This window comes from Anopheles moucheti, chromosome 3 (genome assembly GCF_943734755.1).
Source record: "Anopheles moucheti chromosome 3, idAnoMoucSN_F20_07, whole genome shotgun sequence".
In the NCBI taxonomy this organism is placed as follows: domain Eukaryota; kingdom Metazoa; phylum Arthropoda; class Insecta; order Diptera; family Culicidae; genus Anopheles; species Anopheles moucheti.
In genome coordinates this window covers 71,029,074-71,047,847 of record NC_069141.1, presented here as the reverse complement: position 1 = coordinate 71,047,847, position 18,774 = coordinate 71,029,074, and the positions used below count along the sequence as shown (strand labels likewise).

Here is an 18,774-nt window from a genome sequence, read left to right as displayed (position 1 = left end):
ACACACTTGTTGAGCTGCAAAGTAAACTGTGTGATAAATATTCTTGCTAGTAATACGGATATGACCTAGGCAATACGGCCAGAATATAACAAAACCCCAACCACATCTCTTTCCCAATTGCTGGCAAAGTCGGCAGAAAATATACCTCTATAAATTGAACCTCCTCTTCCGAGAGACTTGGTAGCATTTCATCTTCCACGTCTAAAAGAGAAGATAAAACAAACGGATAGGGGAGGAATCGCTTTTGTGAAATCCGGTGAAATAAACAAAAACCGGCGGTACAATCCGCAGCGCGGCACAAATAACCACCTTCCCCTGAGCCGTGCACGATAACTTCGTCGGCTAATTGGTGCTGCTTCCCGTCGGACTGTTCCGGTCGCCGACGCTGCTGTTGCTGCCGGCTCGGACCCGGCGTGGGTTCGTCCACGGAGAACAGTACCGTATCGCGCGGGGAGCCAGCACGCTGGTCCAGCTTACCGTACTCGTAAAAGTGTACATCGTAGTTGGCGAGTATATGCTGGCGGAACGCCGGGTCAATGGAATCGGCCGGCAGGCTACGAAATGCAGCAAACCGACGCCATTCGCGGGCACTCAACTGGCGCATTAAAACCTTTGAGATATCCATCCGGTTGGAAGGGGTTTTTCGGAAGGTCACGGGGTTCGTGTGGTAAAACAGAAAAAAAATGGACTGAAGAGTTTCAAGATATGCACTAAATTCTTAAAGCACACCGGTCCACTCTGTACAGCTCAATGTGACGTTAAATGTAAATGACTGAATTTTGACGGGCTACTGTGACTGAATTGAAGCTTTTGCTGTTTTCCTCGTGAATATGGCTGCGACTACTGCGATTGGTTTCTATTGTTCTTAAGATTAGTGTGATATGGCCAAGTTGTTTTTTTGTCTTCCTCGGTGTGTCACAGTTGACCCGCGGATGTTCTACCGCACCGTACTTACTGGCATTGGCTCCAGGAATGGCGATTCTTCCATAATGTCAGGAAACCGGAACACCTTCAAACCGTTCGACCGGCGTCCGTACGATCTGGGCCGAAAAATGGGGGCCGAGTACGTCCTATAGTATACCTTCTGCTCACTTTCGTTATCTGGTGACACAGTTCCGTGAATACATCATCAGCGTGCAGTGGCAGTGACGCCGTTGGAGCGAGTTGGATGGACGGGAATAAAAAAAGGGTGTAGAATCAAGTGAAACGAACGTAAATTGGAACCGTAGAATGATTTGGAAGCGACCGTACCACTGCCCGGTGTGCGCTGGTTGCGCACCAACGGAAGCGACCGCCGTAGCTCAGGTGAATTGATAAGCTCCGTCGTTAGCTTCGGACCGGTAATAAGCGAATCTCCATTGTCCAGCTGCTTCACCCGTTCCGTCAGCGGAACGTCCGCCAATGGGGTTTTCTTCTCCTCCGGGATGATGCTGTACTGTGCGACAGCAGTGGAGGACACTTTTTTCGTCCCTTTGCACTCCTCGGCGACGTCGTTCGAGGACGGTGTCCCGATCAGGCTGTACCGTCGTGCTGGCCGGGTACGTTCGGCTTGGGGCATCGATTCTAGCTGCTTCACCGTTAGCACGGCCGGCGTCGGCTTATACAGCGACTCCATGCTTTTGCTCTGGTACTTGCGGAAAAAGGATTTCATCTTGAAGCATCCGCTGACGGCTTCGTAGTCGTCTATCATAACCCTTCACTAACTCGGTCGACTTGGTATTTGGTGGCTTCAACCGGGTCGGGACGGGCACAGTACGGGCGGAAGCACTGTTGGCATTTCCAATTATTTTGTAACGTCCATGTTTGCCAACACTCGAGCAGATTGATTGTACGTTCGGAAGGAAAAGTTCTTGTAAGGGGATTCGTGTTATTTTATCCAATGTTCACTGTTAAATAAAATATCACTCGGAGCGGAAGCTTTCACGCAATGGCCGGAAATCGATTAACAATCTTGAACATTTGAGATGCACTTTTCTCTAAAAAAGTAGTAGAGATAAAATTCGAAATCTTCAAACCATTAAGAAAAACCAACACACTAAACTCCATTGGAAAATCCACACCAGCGTCACTGGCTTTCCGATGCTTAGGAGGGAAAAAGGGCATACAAATAGTCACCCCTTTGATTGTTTGTTTGCAGCAGCAAAACCAATCTCCTCGTAACGCCCCGTATCTGTTCATGTTATCACTGCATTGCGATCAATGGGAAACGGTTGCAAATTGAAGCATTCCATCCAACATACAAGGCGCTTTGATTTATGTAGGCAGTATCTCACCGTTCGAATCTTTCGGGTGCCGCTTCGCAGTGAGACGCCTTGGCCAATTGCGCAAGTATTCCACGGTCGGTAGGAACACCCTCGCGCAAAAGCAACAAAGTGGAGCATGTTTTGCTATATTTCCCCCAGGTGGTATACGGCGGCGGTATTCATCAGGGGTTTTCGTTGCATCGACTCCCGCGCGTCCAGTGGCGTTCGTTCGCGGGCGCCACCCGTGTGCCGTTATCATCGAACCGCTAGAATGCAAATTCATTCGGGAACAATGAAGTCGCAAGCCCCCCTTTTTGCACAGAATCCCAACGAGATGTTCGAGGTTGATGGATTGCCACCTAATCAGTGGTTGTAATTGGTCGAATTTGCACTCTTTTGCAGTGCCTATGTCTGTGCTGTTGCGTCGCGTAGGTGAATCAACGTTTAATACGACGGCATTCGGGTGTCGTTTATGTTTATGCAAGACGATTTTCGCTCGCCAGTGAGATGCACAATTGTCCGCAACGTTTCCACTGTTGGCAATTTATATTGGAGTATTTTTAGATTTCCGATCACAATCCCACTTCAGAAGCTAATGGATGCAGACCGGTCGGTATGACTGTGGGAAGTGGCGGGTACATGCCACTTGTAGCGGATTAGTTCCACCGGTGGAATATTGAAAAAAAAAACAGGTGGCCCTCGTGTAGATCCCGTCCTACACGAGGAAAAGACTCGGAGCTTACGCACGAGTAACGAACTCGTTCACTGGTGCAATGTGGCGAACTCAGATTCCAACCACTTGAAGATAATGATTATCTTATTTGTAAGAAATGGAGCAACGTTTCTCGACTGTTTTCTTGTTTCATTGGACGAATTCTCGAATAGAAGGGCTTACATTTCGAGGCATCTTCCTCTAATAAATCGCTCAATTTTACTATTGCATCCATTACAACTGTCAACATCGGGGAAAATCATCAATGGGATGTCTTTTCGCGGCGAAAAGAGCATAACATTGTGTGTTTAAAGTGTATAATACAGGAAAAGATTAAAGCTTTTTTTTATGGCACTGCTTACTACATTGCTCAGAAAGAAATTACTACCCATTTGCCGACCACCCTCAAGTGGAGGCCGTAATGTCGGCAAATCATGAAATGCAAAGCTCGCCGCAATTGCATCGCTGCAGTTGCTTCACTTTCATTTATTTCCCCGTGGGTGGGGTGCAGTTGTACGGGTTTAAATGAGTGCTGTTTTTACGTTAAGGTAAGATTAATTGAATAAATGCACGCCATAGTTCTGGTGAAAGATGAAGAGTGGCTACGTGGCAACTACGAGCAAACTGGTAGATGGTGGTCGGTCTAGCAACCACTGCGTATAAGAACATTTTTAATTTAAATTTCATTTACACATTCCTGCTGGCGCTGGTTTGCTGCTCCAACCAAGGTGCTGCAAAAGAAGGTGGATAAATGTACGATAAAAAGGGCCTGCTGGTGCTGGCCAATCACTGTTCCTTATCCGTCTCGTTACACCGTAACAGCAGGTATTTCGTCGTATTTCTGTTCGTCACATTTCTGTTGGTGGGGATAGAAATTTCCACCCCCGGTTTTCTTAACCCGCAGGTGAAATAACTGGACAGCGATAGATTTAATTACACCTCGCCGGTCCTCTAATGCAAGTCCCACCAGTTGGTGGTGCCAGAGCACTAACGTAGATTGATTTATGAGCATTCGCAAGCAAATCCTCCGGCATCCGGCAAAGGCGGTTTTTGCAACAGCAAACCAAAAGGACGATAGTAAATTACACGCTCCTTGACGTTGAAATTGAAGCGAATGCCAGTGCGCTGGACGGGAATCTAGTTTTTGGTGCGGGTACTAGCCAGCATGACATGACGGACAGTTTATTGTGTGCTGGTGTCGGTTTGCTAACACTCTGCAACAGGTCTTTCCCATATTAACTGTCACATCCGCACTGTACGCTGGCGAAGGGCGTCACTATTTCAGGAAGAATTTTACACATTTTCCATCACAAGCGGGAGGTATCGCAAGCACATCAGGACACAGCGAAAGGACAATTTGTGAGACGAAGGCGATGGATTGTAACACACACCGGATATATTGTTGGATCGTCACTTCCACGAGCAGTCTCTTTAACCAGCTCCACTTAACGACTGATTGTGGCCGGTGCGGGTAATACCGTGGCTGACCGTAGCCTGTAGTAGTACCGCCAAACATCTTTAATTGGTCCTCCTCAAGCACCGGTTCGATTGTAAACCGCGCATTATCAGGTGGCCAATTTTCATCGACTTGTCTACAAAAGACGTCAGACTCTGGCGAGCTTTCCGGGGATGGCTTGGGATAGCGACATGGAAACCGGGCCTGTTAGACGTGTCATTCACGACAGACCCGACCCGACCAGACGGTCTTCATTCACGGTCAGATGACGAGGAAGACAACCCCTTTCATGGCGATCGGCGTTGACCGTTATCGGGACAGTTGGGTGGGCTTTGGATTGTCAAAACAGAAGACGATTGTTGGGCGAAAGGAACTCGATTGCTTTGGCGATAAGATAAGGTGTGAGGTGTGTGTGTGCTGATTTGGCCATGGTCACGCTGCGCACAGTTCAGGAAGCGAAAGAAACTTAAGGGCTGGTGGTTGAATGTAGCTCAAAGTCATAAAATTGATGACGTTTTGGCAAACACAAAAGCTTTTGGGTGACGCGAGCCCAAGCAAGAGGTCAATGTGTAGCAAGAACACATTCGCCAAGAGAGGTTGAAGTATCTCTCAGTGGTCCAAGTAGCTGCTCAATTCTCAACGCAAAAATTCAACCTCACCACACTGTTTACATCATCGGGGCTTTATTTATCGCACGCCATCACAACCTGCTCGTCTTCGCCCAGCAGGGCCGCACTGACTCATATAACATCGTTCATGAGATCACTTGACACTTATTAAAAACCGGAGAATATGCATCGGGGCGATGCGTACAGCCGGACGTGCCCGGTGCGTGTGTGAAGTAGACACACATTATCAGATAACACAGGCGATAAGAGCAGCTACTACCCCTAATCAAGCCGGGGCGGAGTGGCGTATCGATTTTGGCGTCTATTGGGAAGGTATTCCAGAAAGAAAAACAATCATAGCAGCCCGGGGAAAAAAGAGGATGCCAGTAATCGTTCGTAGTACAGTATCGCATCGCAATGCTTGAAGGCAATATGTGGCCGACAGTAATTTATGGTCGGTTGGGGTTTTGGTTCGTAATATTAAACCGAAGGGTATTATATTTTCCAAGGGCAATTCATTAAAGATATGTATTATAGTGGCGCAGGTGTGATAGAGAGGGGTGGGTACTCGCTCGCTGGGGTACTTCATTAGCGAAAGCTGCAATTTCTAAACGCACGTTCGATGAGGCAGTTTGATCATTATCGAAATAAATGGACGCTGGAATCACCTTGAGCAAAGGGGGATGTGAAAACAAAACGTACGCAAAACGTGAACAATCGCCTGATTGGACGTCGATAGGATGGTTTAGAACGAACAAACCATGACGTTTTGTTTGGTATGTGCTAATTATGGGATTTGAGCTGGCTTCCCGTGCGTAAATCGAATCAAAGAGATTGCTTAACAACAGTATCGTGATTACATTCCCCGTAGGGGGGATAGGTCATATCCACATTACTAGCTTTTTTCTTCAATTAGAATACACAATTTTACTTACCGGGCACGAGTCGAGCGGTTCCTCCTCCGGTGTTAATGCCAGCGACGACTTCCGATGACCGTACCGTCCCGAGCTGCTGGAGGTACCACCTGGAGGGCAACAGCCAAACGAAACAACCAAAACAAAACGTACGCGATTAGAGAGAAAATGGCAATAATGTTTGCTATAAACAGTTTGTTATATGCAACAGAAAGAAGAGGAAAAACATTTAAAAAAAACGAAAAAACACGAAAGAAGATAATTTTCTACAGTTCCCTCACCGACGAAAAAAAAAAGCAAGTTTGCTTGCGCCTGCGCTAATGAGTGAAAGATTCATGGCCGTTTATAATCTGGGAGGTCGATTCCCAGCACCGAACGATCCCAATGTCATAACGGAAGTGCGGAATCCATTTTTTTTATTTACCTTCTCTTTTGCTTTCTTTCTATTTTGTGGTGTCTATTGTTGCTCTATTGCTTTCAGCACTTTCAGCAGCGCTGGGCCCGGGTGTGTAATGCAACAAATAAAGCCACAAAGTTCGTCAAGTTCAAGCACCGGCGCTTGGAAGATCCGTCAACCGGGCTCGCAATCTCATCACGCAATCCGCTTTGAGATCAAATCGGATCCATCATCCCCGTCCGCGGGTGATGCAAACGGGTTGTTCCGCGGTCAGAGCTCTTGGCCGTGCTGGCAGCACACCGAACACCGAGAGCGTAGAGAAGATTCGCCGATAATTGGTCCGTTTGCTGCGTGCGACGTGCATCCCCAAACCACTTCCAAAAACACCGTACAACGCGAAGAAACAAAAATGGTAAAGAGCTTTTTTTCCCCCGTTGCTTAATTTCGATGGCTTGATACTGTCGAGTTTTCCCACCTCCCACCACCCACCCCCGGTTTTTTTGCGCTTGTACCGTACTTTCGCTTTCGATAGGCTCAATTAATGAGCCGGATGAGAACCGCTTCCAATCACTGCTGCTGACGGGGCCGGCAAACAAAACCTTCCGTTGGGGGTCCGGCATGCGAGTGAAGCTGATGGAGATTGATCGATGATGGGCAGCTGGGCTGGACTGGGCTGGGTGGGTGATCGATGAGGCAAGGTGATGAAAGAGGAAGAGATTATCAAATCACTCTCTTGGTCAGCACTTCACGAAGATCCAGCGAGGGGCAGGAAATGACCCATCATCGCGAAATGCAAAATCGATCAGAGGTGTGCGCTTTTCGAGTGCGAAGTGTGTGCGTGGAGCCTTTTTTCGCTACTGAATTTCTACCAGTGCCGTTTTTGAAGTGTGGCATTTCGATGGTATGTAGGAAGCAGTTAGATCGCGAGTTATCAAAACATTTAATTAATGTTTGAAGTACGTTCCAGCATGTTATCCGTATTGATTGTGAAAGATTGGAAGAGTTAATTAAAAGTAAATTGTTCTACTATCTTTGCACATTTATATCACTTGAGTTGATAACTGTTTCTGTTGTACTAAAACAATTCATTAAACGAATAATCCTCGTTTGCTGCACGTCAAACTCCGAGCACCATTTCCAAATTGCAATTATTTCTTGTTGCCACCGATCGGTGGAAGGAAAATGAATTTCGTTCTCTCTCGCTCTCTCTCTCTCTCTTTCTCTCTCTCTCTCTCTCTCTCTCTCTCTCGATTCACCGATGACCCTGGTAATGAAACTTTCCTTCTGGTTGGGTTCGGACACGATGGAAAAAGAAAACCCCATTAGTGTCCTGATGAACGGTTCAAAGCACGGGACGAAATCGAAATGAAAATAAAAGTGCCGCAACCGTTTGCCACCGACATTCGACATTCGCCACCCTGTGCGTTGTTCTTTTGATGGGCAGTGGGTGGATTGGGTGGGGGGGGGGGGTGGGGGTGGGAGGCTGGAAAATGGCAAGCATTGCACAAACACAATTTTCCTTCAAACTGGTTTCGCACGGTGGCAACCTTTAATTGAAGCAACGGCGGTGGTGGTTCGGTACATTCGGTACGGTTCCATTTTTCTCGCTCGGTAGTAAATTATTTTTTCCCAGCATGGGGTGTCCTTGCCGGTGCACGTACGATGCACCCACACACACACACACACACACACACACACCCACACACGTGCAGGAACGTGGAACGTGCTTGGCCGGTGGAGCCAAAATCAATCATTTATCATTAAAGATAAATCACAAGAGTTCGGAGTTTGTGGTCCCAGGGCAGATCCTTCCATACGAGCTTTCTGTTCCAGGCGAATTGGCGACGGTGATACATTGGTGCACGTACAGTACCATTGAGGAAAAATGTTGTGAATGTTCGGTGTAGGTGCTATTTGTACGTGGAAAAAGGTTTGAGAGAGTTATTACAACTCTATCGACTGTGTGGCAATCTTCAAAAAAGTATTTATATCTTGAAGAGATTAAACGGAGAATACCGCTTCACTCAGACATTCAGTGCAACGGAAGTAGGCTCTGCGATAAAAGCTTCTTTTAAGCTTCATAATTGTTCGTTACTTCGTGCGAGCGTTGACATTTTGAAGATTTCATTAGCTTTTATTATGTTAGTCCTGATTGTTAGCGAACATCAAAGACATCTCGAACAAAATGGTGAAGATAAATATTGCCATCAGTTCAGTGTGGGTGGCTCTTTGAGAAGTCAATCCCATGGAACATCAAAGAGGGTTTACTGACGAATGTACAAAATGATCCTCATACCCTTTCTGCCGTCGCTTAAAAGCTTCAGGGGATTATAAACTTTTAGTCTTTTAACTTCTTGATAATATGCAGGTGGTTGGAAATTTTCTTGATTCAGTAACGCCCAACAAAGCTTGTTGTATGAACATCGAGACGCTATTATATGAGTAATATTGTTAAACAATGCTTTCCTTCAGCAACAACAGACAATAGTAGCACACGATGAATATTAATATCCCCTTTTTGTGATAAATTAAAATCGATAATTTTAGAATTAATTTGAAAATCTAACCGATAAGCGTATGCTAAAATTCCCGCCCATAAAACGAGACTGCAGACATTCCTCCGTGAATCCTTGAACTGGACCACTCCCGTAGCGCGAGGAGAAATCACATCACAAAATGTCGTCAATCTGCAAAAATGCCACCAATGCCACCTAAATCCGCAAACGCGGAGAAAGTTTGCATATTTTGTACAAAATTTGTGACAATCTTGTGAACATCTTCCCGGCGGAACGGGTAGCGTCCGATACAAAAAGCAGCAAACAAACTGAAACTCAAAAAAAAAAAAATAACTCCACCCCGGGAACGAACCATGTGTTTGATATTTGTCTTGTTTTAGTCCCAAAACTGGCAGGCGCAAGGTTGAAGCCTTTGCGGGGCATTTATTCAACCTGTTTTGGCACCTGCTGGCCGGCCCGGGGTTTGAGCATTGCCCAACAAGTGGCGGCGAAATGTGTGAGATTTCGTGAGGTCAAAAGATTCCCCAGGAACGATAGGGAAGCCACCCGAGACGTGTCGTCGGAGGGGCACTTTCTTTCTCGCGATGACGCACATATTGTTTGCCTGTGTTTGGTGTCGTCGGCGCAGTGAAATGCTTGCCGTTAGGACAAGAAGACCTCACACGTACGCATGCAATTATGATGGCACAATGCGGGCAGGGGGGGTGGAATTCGTGCCCAACATGAAGCCGTCGCCTTGCGTTGGAAATGTTGCGTGCTTTCGAGCATAATCGCACAATAAGAGGCTCGATTTATGCCAGCCACAGAGTGTTTCATTCTTCAGATGCCACATGCAAGCGCGTACGCCGCCGGCCGAGGGGTTAAAGGCAATGAACTGTTGCTGCGGGAGAATTTCGGGAGAAAGATACCTCCCTAACAACAACGAAGCATAATTTGTGTGATCGTAGTGCGGAATTCGTGAGCAGCACTTTCCCGTTGAGTAATAGAGTTATTGCATGTGGCAAATGAATTTATGCACGCTCCCGTACGACACTGACGGGTTGGCCTGAGGTTGAGGTTTGAGGTTATATTTGCTTTGAGCTTAAACTCAGCTTAAACTGTGTACGTCCGGCTGCAATCGAGAAGGTTTTAGGAGACACCCCAGTACCATTCTCCAGTATTTCCCGAATGGTACGAATCGGATGTGAGCGAAAGTATTTGCCAGGTCTTGTGGTGGCACATGCAAGGGAAAAATGGAGCCGGGAGGAGGGTAAAGTAATAAGTCATAAGTCATAAACGATTCCACGTTAAGTTAGGGTGGCATTGGCCGTTGGAGTATGCGTGGTAGCAATGTGTCCATTTCGCCTCACAATGGTGTAAATTGGGATTGGGAATTCCTCGTCTATTTCAAGAAAAGAAGGTAAATTTGAGCAATGAAAACGAAAGTTTTGTTTGCGGTAAAGTCAATTGCCCTTTTTTTAAATATTACTCAAACTATCTATACTAAAATGGATCTCATTATAGCGCATGATTTATATTTTTAAATCACATGTGGTATTTATTTATTTTTTGTTATTTATTAGGAATTAAAGCAAAGGTTTTGATAAACATGATATATTGTGCTTTAATGAACAAACTAGCTGCGATAGATAAAACAACAATTTAATTACCATGACGATGGAGGGAAAAAAATGATCTTCGATTATTTTAATACAAACTAAACCAGATAACATGGCCCACTAAAGCAAGCAATTAAGCACCGCGGAGCATGTTCCCTAATTTCTCGCCATTAATTTTCGACCAGTCAACCACTTTCGCTACCATCACACAATAAAAAGGAAAAGTGCCCGTGCCCCGTGAACCTGTTCTGCGGGAAGATTCCGCTAAAACCCGTGATCGAACATCTTCCAAACGGTGTCCGAGCCGACTACTTACAAGAATCCGGAATTGAACGAACAGAGAAACATTCCACACAGCGGGATCGATTTTATTGGACGCCGTACGTTGCACTCCCGAGCGCTAAACGGACAACGGGCTCACATTTAATCGCATCGCATGCTTCTGTTCCTTTCCCATTGCCGCAGTGCACCCAGTGACGGTGCTCGAAAAAAAAAACCGTAAAATACGTTCTCGCTATCTTAATTCTGGCAGACGAGAGAGATGCGATGCACTGGCCCTGAATGAAGCTGCCCCCACATTTTTATGACTTATCGGTGAACTAAGCTGCCCGAATGCAGCTGTCCCTCCCCACCAAAGGTCCACCGGATCGAAATTCGATGGCATCGGAATGAACCGTTGGAACCAATTCAACGCGCGCACTCCAATAAAGCCCTGTTTCATGCTTCTTCGACGATTGGAAATTGGAATGTTCTGCTTCGTACGCTTTTTTTATTCCCGCATTCGCGTTATCTCAAATGTGACATCGGGGCAATCGGGTGATTGTAGGCGAACGAAGGATTGTTTGATTTATCCCAAACGAGCAGCACGGCCAGGGTCGTTTGGGAGTGGAGCTTATTTTTGCTCGTAAATTCCACCCGGGACCCGGGTTGTGCGAAGAATTAAAATGGGAAGCGTAGGGTGTGCCCCTTCGGGGTCATCGCGGGTCACAAGAAGATCGTTCAATTTTATTCGACACTCCTAATTGGAGTTTGTATTTTTAATTGCATAATAACTTGCGGGATTTTCGTGGAGCGAAGTATAAGGATCTAGTTTTTACTTACTCCCACTGGTAAGTAAGGTTTCGTTTCGTAAAAGTTAGCGAAAAAGGACCAAACCAAAAGGTAGAAAGTATGCAAATTAAATCGAATGAATAAAAAGCGGCCATATGCATAGGCCGCTGAATACCCGCCAAATAGAGAGGGGAAAAAATTAACTACCAAAGTAAATAATGAACATGACAATTAGGCTAAGTGAAACTCGACGATCATCGCAAATTAAAGCCCTTGCACGGTGTATGATCGGCAACGGGTTGGCGCGCCGGTGTGAAACCAACGCCAACCGACAAATGCAACAATATCGTTAAAATAATGATGAAAAATGTCTGGTAAGTATAAACCTTCCACCTAGAGAAACCATCTTTAGCGCTCGGTAGCGCGTACGCGTAAGTCTCACATAACGCCGATGGAGAGTGGGGGGAAGGCAAAAACGAGCCCATCATCCAAAGGAAAACTGTCCCCAGCTCGTACCGGTAGGTGCCAGAGGTTAGGTTTGAAAGGCGAGCAGTCACCGGCACCGGCATTGTGGGTGAAAAATTGTACGGATCGTTAGAAAATTCTCACATCTAAATCACATTGCCGCGCGCGTGAAGCGCTTTCCCGGGCCCCGGGAAAGCTTTGACACGTGGTCGTGGGATGGGGTGCGGTGCGAGGCCATGGGCAGCATAACTCAGCGTCAACGGACGGATCTCATCATTTTCAGCACGTTCGCGCGGTTCGGTGAAAGGGCGCGGGAAGCGAACCGTCGAAGAATGCAACCCGGGCGTCACCGGGTTGAAAATGAAAGCAAACAGCCAAGCATCATACAACAACACGCCCAAAGTGGGCGAAAAGGGCAAATATTATCAAAGCGAGCGCACATATAACACGAGATAATGCGATCACACGCAGCGCTGGGGAAGGAGCGGTGTGATGATGTTTTCGCTTCTTGCTCCGTGTATTTTTTTTTTATCTCAGCTGCTGGGTTGGTCCTTCTACTCAGTCAATGAACTGCATCACAACAGCATCTCATTGCATCGTTCGGAAGGGAGATCTTCACGTACGCTGCACCAGCCAGCTCCACTGATAATGTTGCCCCTTTTGGAAGACTGGCTCGTATAGTGTCACGGATTCGGGCGCACCAGTTCCGAGCACCACCAGGTTCCATCGGGAGCTGTCCTACCCGCTGCCTGCTTTTTTCCTGCCGAGGTGTGCCAAAACTCGTTCGTTCGTTTCATGTTTTGAGTGCGGAAAACGGATCTAAACGAAACGGGAATGCAATCACATTCGCTGCTGTGATCTGATCTCGTTGAGCTGCTTGAGGAAAATTTCATTTTTCATTTCTGCTTTCTGGCAGTTTGGTTGGATGTGACAGTGCCATTCCGGTATCTTCGGTACGTCGTTTGCTCATTAGCGATTCCGATGCAAATCCGGGCTGATGTTGCGATTTACACTCAAATGCAGCCAAGAGGGTGCAAAGATGAATTTATTTTATACGATTTCAAGATTTGTTGCATGTCGCAATAATACGTGCAATAATCTTTTAATATACAGATACGCATGATTTAATATACAGATACGCATGAAAGTGAATATTTATCCTTTAACAACACTAAGCGCACAGTTGCCCACTTTAGTGTATTTTGGACTTGAAAATCAGCTCCACATTAGCATCATCTAAGCAAGCAATGCTTTATCCACACGCGCACTGAAGGTGTCATATCGGGCATAAACTAATCGATAGCGGAAGCCGCTCATACGTTGCGATCGAGCAACTGTGTTGGGTGGGTGTTTAACTGGTTCGCATCAGGCCAAGCTTCGCTTGCTGTAAAACCACTTCCGTTAAGCAGTGTAACATGAGCCAATGAATGGTTGTGTGGAGGGTGCTTTTTTCTTCGGTTAAGCACCATAAACAAGCTCTGCTTTACAGTGTCCCGTTTGCTTTCGCATCATTTGCCCGCTGTGCTGGTGGTTAAGCAGCTTCATTAGTGTATCGATCGATGGTGGCGCTGGCGAGCAAAAACTAAAGCTAAGTTCAAGCTACTTCCACCACAGTGCAGCGAATACCGAACCGATATGGATGCATATCACGAACATTAGCCGTGTCTCGCTCCATGTGACATTTGCTAACGATCGTGATCTCGTTTAAATGGCTCAAAGGAATGAAGCGGCATGCGTAGAGGGCGAGCGCATTTAAATTAAAGCGCTACGTACGTGTATCGTGTTTGAAAGTTTTGCTGTTGTGACCGATGCTGTCAAGATATGGAAATCAACGGCACGAGATAAGCGCAGCATCGTTAGACATAAAGAGATGACTATTAAAAAAAACTGTAATTGTATTATTTCAGCCGATAGGACTGTGGTATATCTTGGCTTTAAATACTCAGAACTTCACTACGGTCGACAAAACCGGAAGGAAGTTTCTTAATTCCACGAATCAACTACAAGTATCAACTCCACGCCATGGTATCCATTACTTCCCTGTAATCAAAGAAATCGATATTCGTAGTTCAATCTGCGGCCCAGAGTTGCAAAGATGGGCAGAAAATGAATCGAAAATTCACAGGGATAATAAACTTATTAAAAGTTATAATTAAACCTTCGTGCTCATTTCCCGATGCCCATTAGCGTGGATAGAGCTCACGCTTCGAATGGTCCAGAGCGAAATTTCCAGAATTATAGCGAAACAGTAATCTTACACCTCTCACACCGTGCACCTTTAGTGACCAAAGTGAAGAGAAATGATAAAACGCTTTAGACTTGAGATTCTTTTCAACACGATTCATTGTGAATTGAAGAAAATTAAGGAAACCACAGGAATTCTACCAAAATTCTAAACGAAAAGAATCAAATTGCTGGTTCGCTTCTAGGACACACAAAGCAACGTTAGCATCGTAATTGAAGTCAGCCTTTCCAACCGTGACGCAGCCTTTTAAAATGTGAACAACGCGATAATAATGCGATCGTTCGTTCCTTCTTTCTTTCGTCCCTGCGTCCTTGTGCGGAGGTGCGCCTGGCAAACGTCGGGATGGTCGAGAGTAGCCGGCTGGCATCAATCAAAATTTTGTATGGTTGTTGCGATGCGATGATGAGGTCAAATCCTTGCGCTAATGTAATACCGTCGGCATACCTGGAATGTGCTTCCTATTTTGTTCCATTTTTGTTTTGTTTGGGTAATGCTCGAAGAAGTCCGACAAGTGAGTACATTTCGGGGATCTTTAAAAGCTTTACGAAGGTTGGAGAGACGCAAGAATAGGAGAATCGACAACCGGTCGCTGTCCAGTAACTGCCCTTGACTCTACGTCGACTCCCTTGAGAGACCCATATTCGACCTAGTTCTTCTACCTGCCCTTCCCAGATATGTCCGTGTGTGTTCGTGTGAAGAATAAATCAAATCGAAATCAGAACGAATCGAGTCGCCAGGAAGTGCCAGTGCAGGAGTCATACCCTGAAGGCCTGTGTCCCAGCGGTAGTGAACAAGAATGGTTTCTTAATGACTTTTCTAAGCCACTCGCTCGTTGGGCATTGCTATGCGACGTATCTCGCACCCACAGACGATCTGTTTTATTTTTTTCTTCTTCAAACGAATCTAGCGCTTCAATTCCATTACAGACGGCAATAATCGCCACTTTTGGACGTGGCCGTGGACGGGCCCAGGGGGGAGGGGGGGGATAGCGATCGGTGGAAAGATTGATGGAACTGCTGGCTCCGAAGCGGGCGGCGGATTGAGCAGGCTTTTGTGTATCGTGGGGCCCGAGAAAATATCGGAACCCGGTGAGGAAAGTCACAAGTACACTCGAACAGCCGGGTGCGAAGCCGGACTGTGGAGATGGCGACTGATCGTTATGATTATTACTCGGAAACATGTGAAACGAATTAACGAATTCGATATGACCGAACGGGAACGGGGCAAGGAGAATATGGGTATGTCGAGCACCGGCATTCAGTTCGTGGTCAAAATCAGTCACCTGCACTTCTTCGATTAGATCCCATTTCCAAGAAATTATATTAAATATAGCTAGAACCTCTCAGAATATACACAAACAGCGTCCTGAAGTTGATGGATTTTAATTGTCGTAGCGATTATTTGAGCACGAGAATAACATAAATTGTATGAGTGAATAAGGCCGCACAATGCACAAAGGATATTGCGTGAAGCAATCGGTGGGATCAAATCATAAAGAATATAGAAATGGACAAGGGCTCACCTGATTTAAAATACTTTTTTTTTAATTCGAGTTCCAGTGAATAGCTTTTACCTCGTCTAGAACTTTCTTGATTGAAAAAGGATGCTGGGATATCTGGAGTTGGATGTGTAATTATCTTTTCCAGCGTTTGGTACCACAAGGAATAATTATTTTTCGATTTGAACGACGTGTGGGATGCGGCATTCCGAGATGGTTGTAATAAACGCCGAAAACCATCCATTAATTAGAGGTTTATTTCCGAACCCTGGGTTGCATGTTTGTTTTACATTGCCCATAGGCCAAGTACCATCGCTTGGTTGTTCGTATGTAATCGATCATAATGTAAAACTCTCTACAATCCATTTGCATGAAATTGCCAAACAAGAACAACATACGGTTTAACGAGAATTGATTTCACTCGCTTTACATGTAACGGTTTGCTGTGTAATCAGGTTCTGGTTAATTTGATTCGTAATAAATAGCTTTTAGCAACCATTGTCTAATTAAAATTCAAATTATTTTCCATGGAAGTCTAAACGGATCGCAGAAGCTTTTACCTCATAATTGTAAAAGTGGGTGTTTATCGTTTTCCTTCGTATTTCCGGTAGAACAACGGAAATCGAAACCCAAAAACAGAACATTTTTAGGTTAAAATCATTCGAACTCGGTCACAAGAGTAATGTCTATTCACCAAAAGCTTTATTCTTGGGAAAACAATTATTGTAACTTTTAGGATCATATTACTCTACAAATGGATCAGATTAATGCATACAGGAGTCACTTCAGAAGTCACAAATCCTTCAGGAACTTGTACTTCTATATAAAACAAGATTCTAAACATCATCTAGCTCAGATGAAGGTGAACTGACCCCAATTTCCCAAGGCTAAATGAAACCTTTTCGATGGGCTCCAAGTATCCGGGGTAGAGTTCGCTCAGATTGAAGGATAGCGATTCGTAAGCTCGTCTCTGCCGGGATTGAAACATGGCGAACGGAGTCTCATCCTTTTTGTTGCTATCCAATCAGCCCTTATGAAGCATAAAATGCCTTATTTTATTCCACTTCAAATAGCTGAAAGGGAAGGGATGAATTCAATAAGACATATGTTTTGGTGATGGTTACATCCGACGAAGCGAACCGTTTACTTTCCAAATGGATGGAAATTAAATTACGACTTCTTCGGTTGATAAACCCCACCAAGGGACACCTGAAACCTTTGGGTATTATTGGTGATTTTGGAGATGTTTACTGTTTTTTTATTTTATTTCGGTTCACGGTTAGTCTTTCATCTTGTGTAATGCGCGAGTTGTTTGACAAGCGAATGTGTTGAAGAAACTTTTGGGAAACAAACTGCGTGCAAACTTCATTAGAAGCTAAATACCCTTCCATCCGGGGATTATGATAGCCACCGATAGTGTTTAATTTCCTTTCCGGCCAGTTGGGTAAAATTAAATTTAGGTCAGTGACAACTCAATAATACTTCGAGATCTCGTCTAGCAATCCAGCGAAATAGACTGCAGCTTCGAAAAGATTCCGACGAGGTGGAAAGTGAACCGACGGATGACTTACGAGCCAGTGAGATCATCCGGTGAGAAGCCGTTGGCGAGGTGCGATGAGAAAGCGATTAAGCGCGATAACTAATTTGGGATCAATATTCATAACATACCGTCGCTAACATTCGAGCACACCGGACAATCTTGTTTGATTATGCTAATATATCCGGTCAGCTGGTGTACCGTACGTGGCGGCACAACATATGTGCGATCTTTACCGTTCGGTTCCTACACCTCGGTTCCAATCGGCATCCAATTCGGCATGTAAATTCTCCTCCTCTTCACCAAAAACCTGTCCACGATAATGGTGATGGATGGCGATGTGTGGGCAAATAAGAAGCAAGATCAAGATTCGTGAAAGCCACAAACTTCGCACCGCAAAACTCTTGTTTTCGTTGACAAATCCCAAAGCTTTACCGTGCCCTACAAACGTAATGGCAATGATTTGGCGTACGAATTTATAATCGCGTTCCCTCGTTGCAGGTGAGGCGAACCTTCCACCCCGCGGTAACCGATCTTCACACCGGAGAGCTTTGCGCCGATGGCAGTCGCACGCATGGTGGTGGGCCGGTTCGTTTGGTCAGCGTGACAGCAGCGAACGAGACCGGTTCCGAGCGGTGTACACGAAAGTAAACAGCTTCCCTTGCTTGTAGACGCTATTTACCTACATGGTGATTGCCGAAAAACGCACCAAAGCTCGTTTCGTCTCTTTCCATTTCACTTTTGCTGCGAAGCTGTGGAGGAAAGTTTTGCAACGTAAACCGGACGCAAACCATTCTCACGAGCGCGAATCGCGTGTACGTGAGCAAATGATTGAGTCTCGATGAATCAAACGAACGCAGTTTTTTTTTTTTGACGAGACGAGATGGGAAATTACCACGGAAGAGTGGAGACATGGCAGGCCTGGGGTTGGTTTGAGAGGAATAATTATTGAAAATTCGGAAAATTGTTGTCCAACATGACGCAATTCCCACATTTAAACCGAAGCATTAAAAGAAATAGAAAGCAGGTAATCGCAAGCTTAATGCGCTTTGTATCGAGTTATGAAATTTATATGATCAAATTTATATGTATCTAAAATTTATTGATATGAAATAACGAAATTGTCAAAGAGAATTCTCTACATTCGTTTAAATCAAAGATATTAGTCATAGTCTCTATATTCTATCAGCTGTTTCTGCTCTTTTTCCTTTCCTCTTCGTTTCTTCCGCCAGACAACATAACTTCTCAATCAAAAAACTCTTCCATTTTGAATCCCTGACCATGTCAACTGTTTCATCTTTCTTTTTGTTTTTCTGCTCTCCTTTTCTCTCTCTCTGTTGAATAAATCCTGTTGTACAAAAGGCAGCAGAAGAAAGTGATGACCGCTTCTACAGGAAAACGGGGCACACTCCTAGAAGCTTTACCACCGGTTGATTATTATTTCTGGACCCCTCCATTAGTTGATTCGCTCTAAATTCCGGAGCTTTTTTGTATGCGCCGTCGTTAAATTTGCGGATCACTGCCCCGTCAATAGC

At 45.3% G+C, this 18,774-nt stretch overlaps 1 protein-coding gene across 4 annotated transcripts in view; it reads right to left on the bottom strand.

Annotated features, from left to right (window-relative positions):
- Nucleotides 1–18,774, bottom strand: part of LOC128305954 (high affinity cAMP-specific and IBMX-insensitive 3',5'-cyclic phosphodiesterase 8) — a 130,271-nt gene that overhangs the window by 9,086 nt on the left and 102,411 nt on the right. For all 4 annotated transcript variants that reach the window (XM_053043598.1, XM_053043599.1, XM_053043601.1 and 1 more), the window contains one exon: nt 5,955–6,043. In XM_053043598.1, coding sequence (XP_052899558.1) covers nt 5,955–6,043 — 89 coding nt within the window. The remainder of the gene's footprint in view (nt 1–5,954; nt 6,044–18,774) is intronic.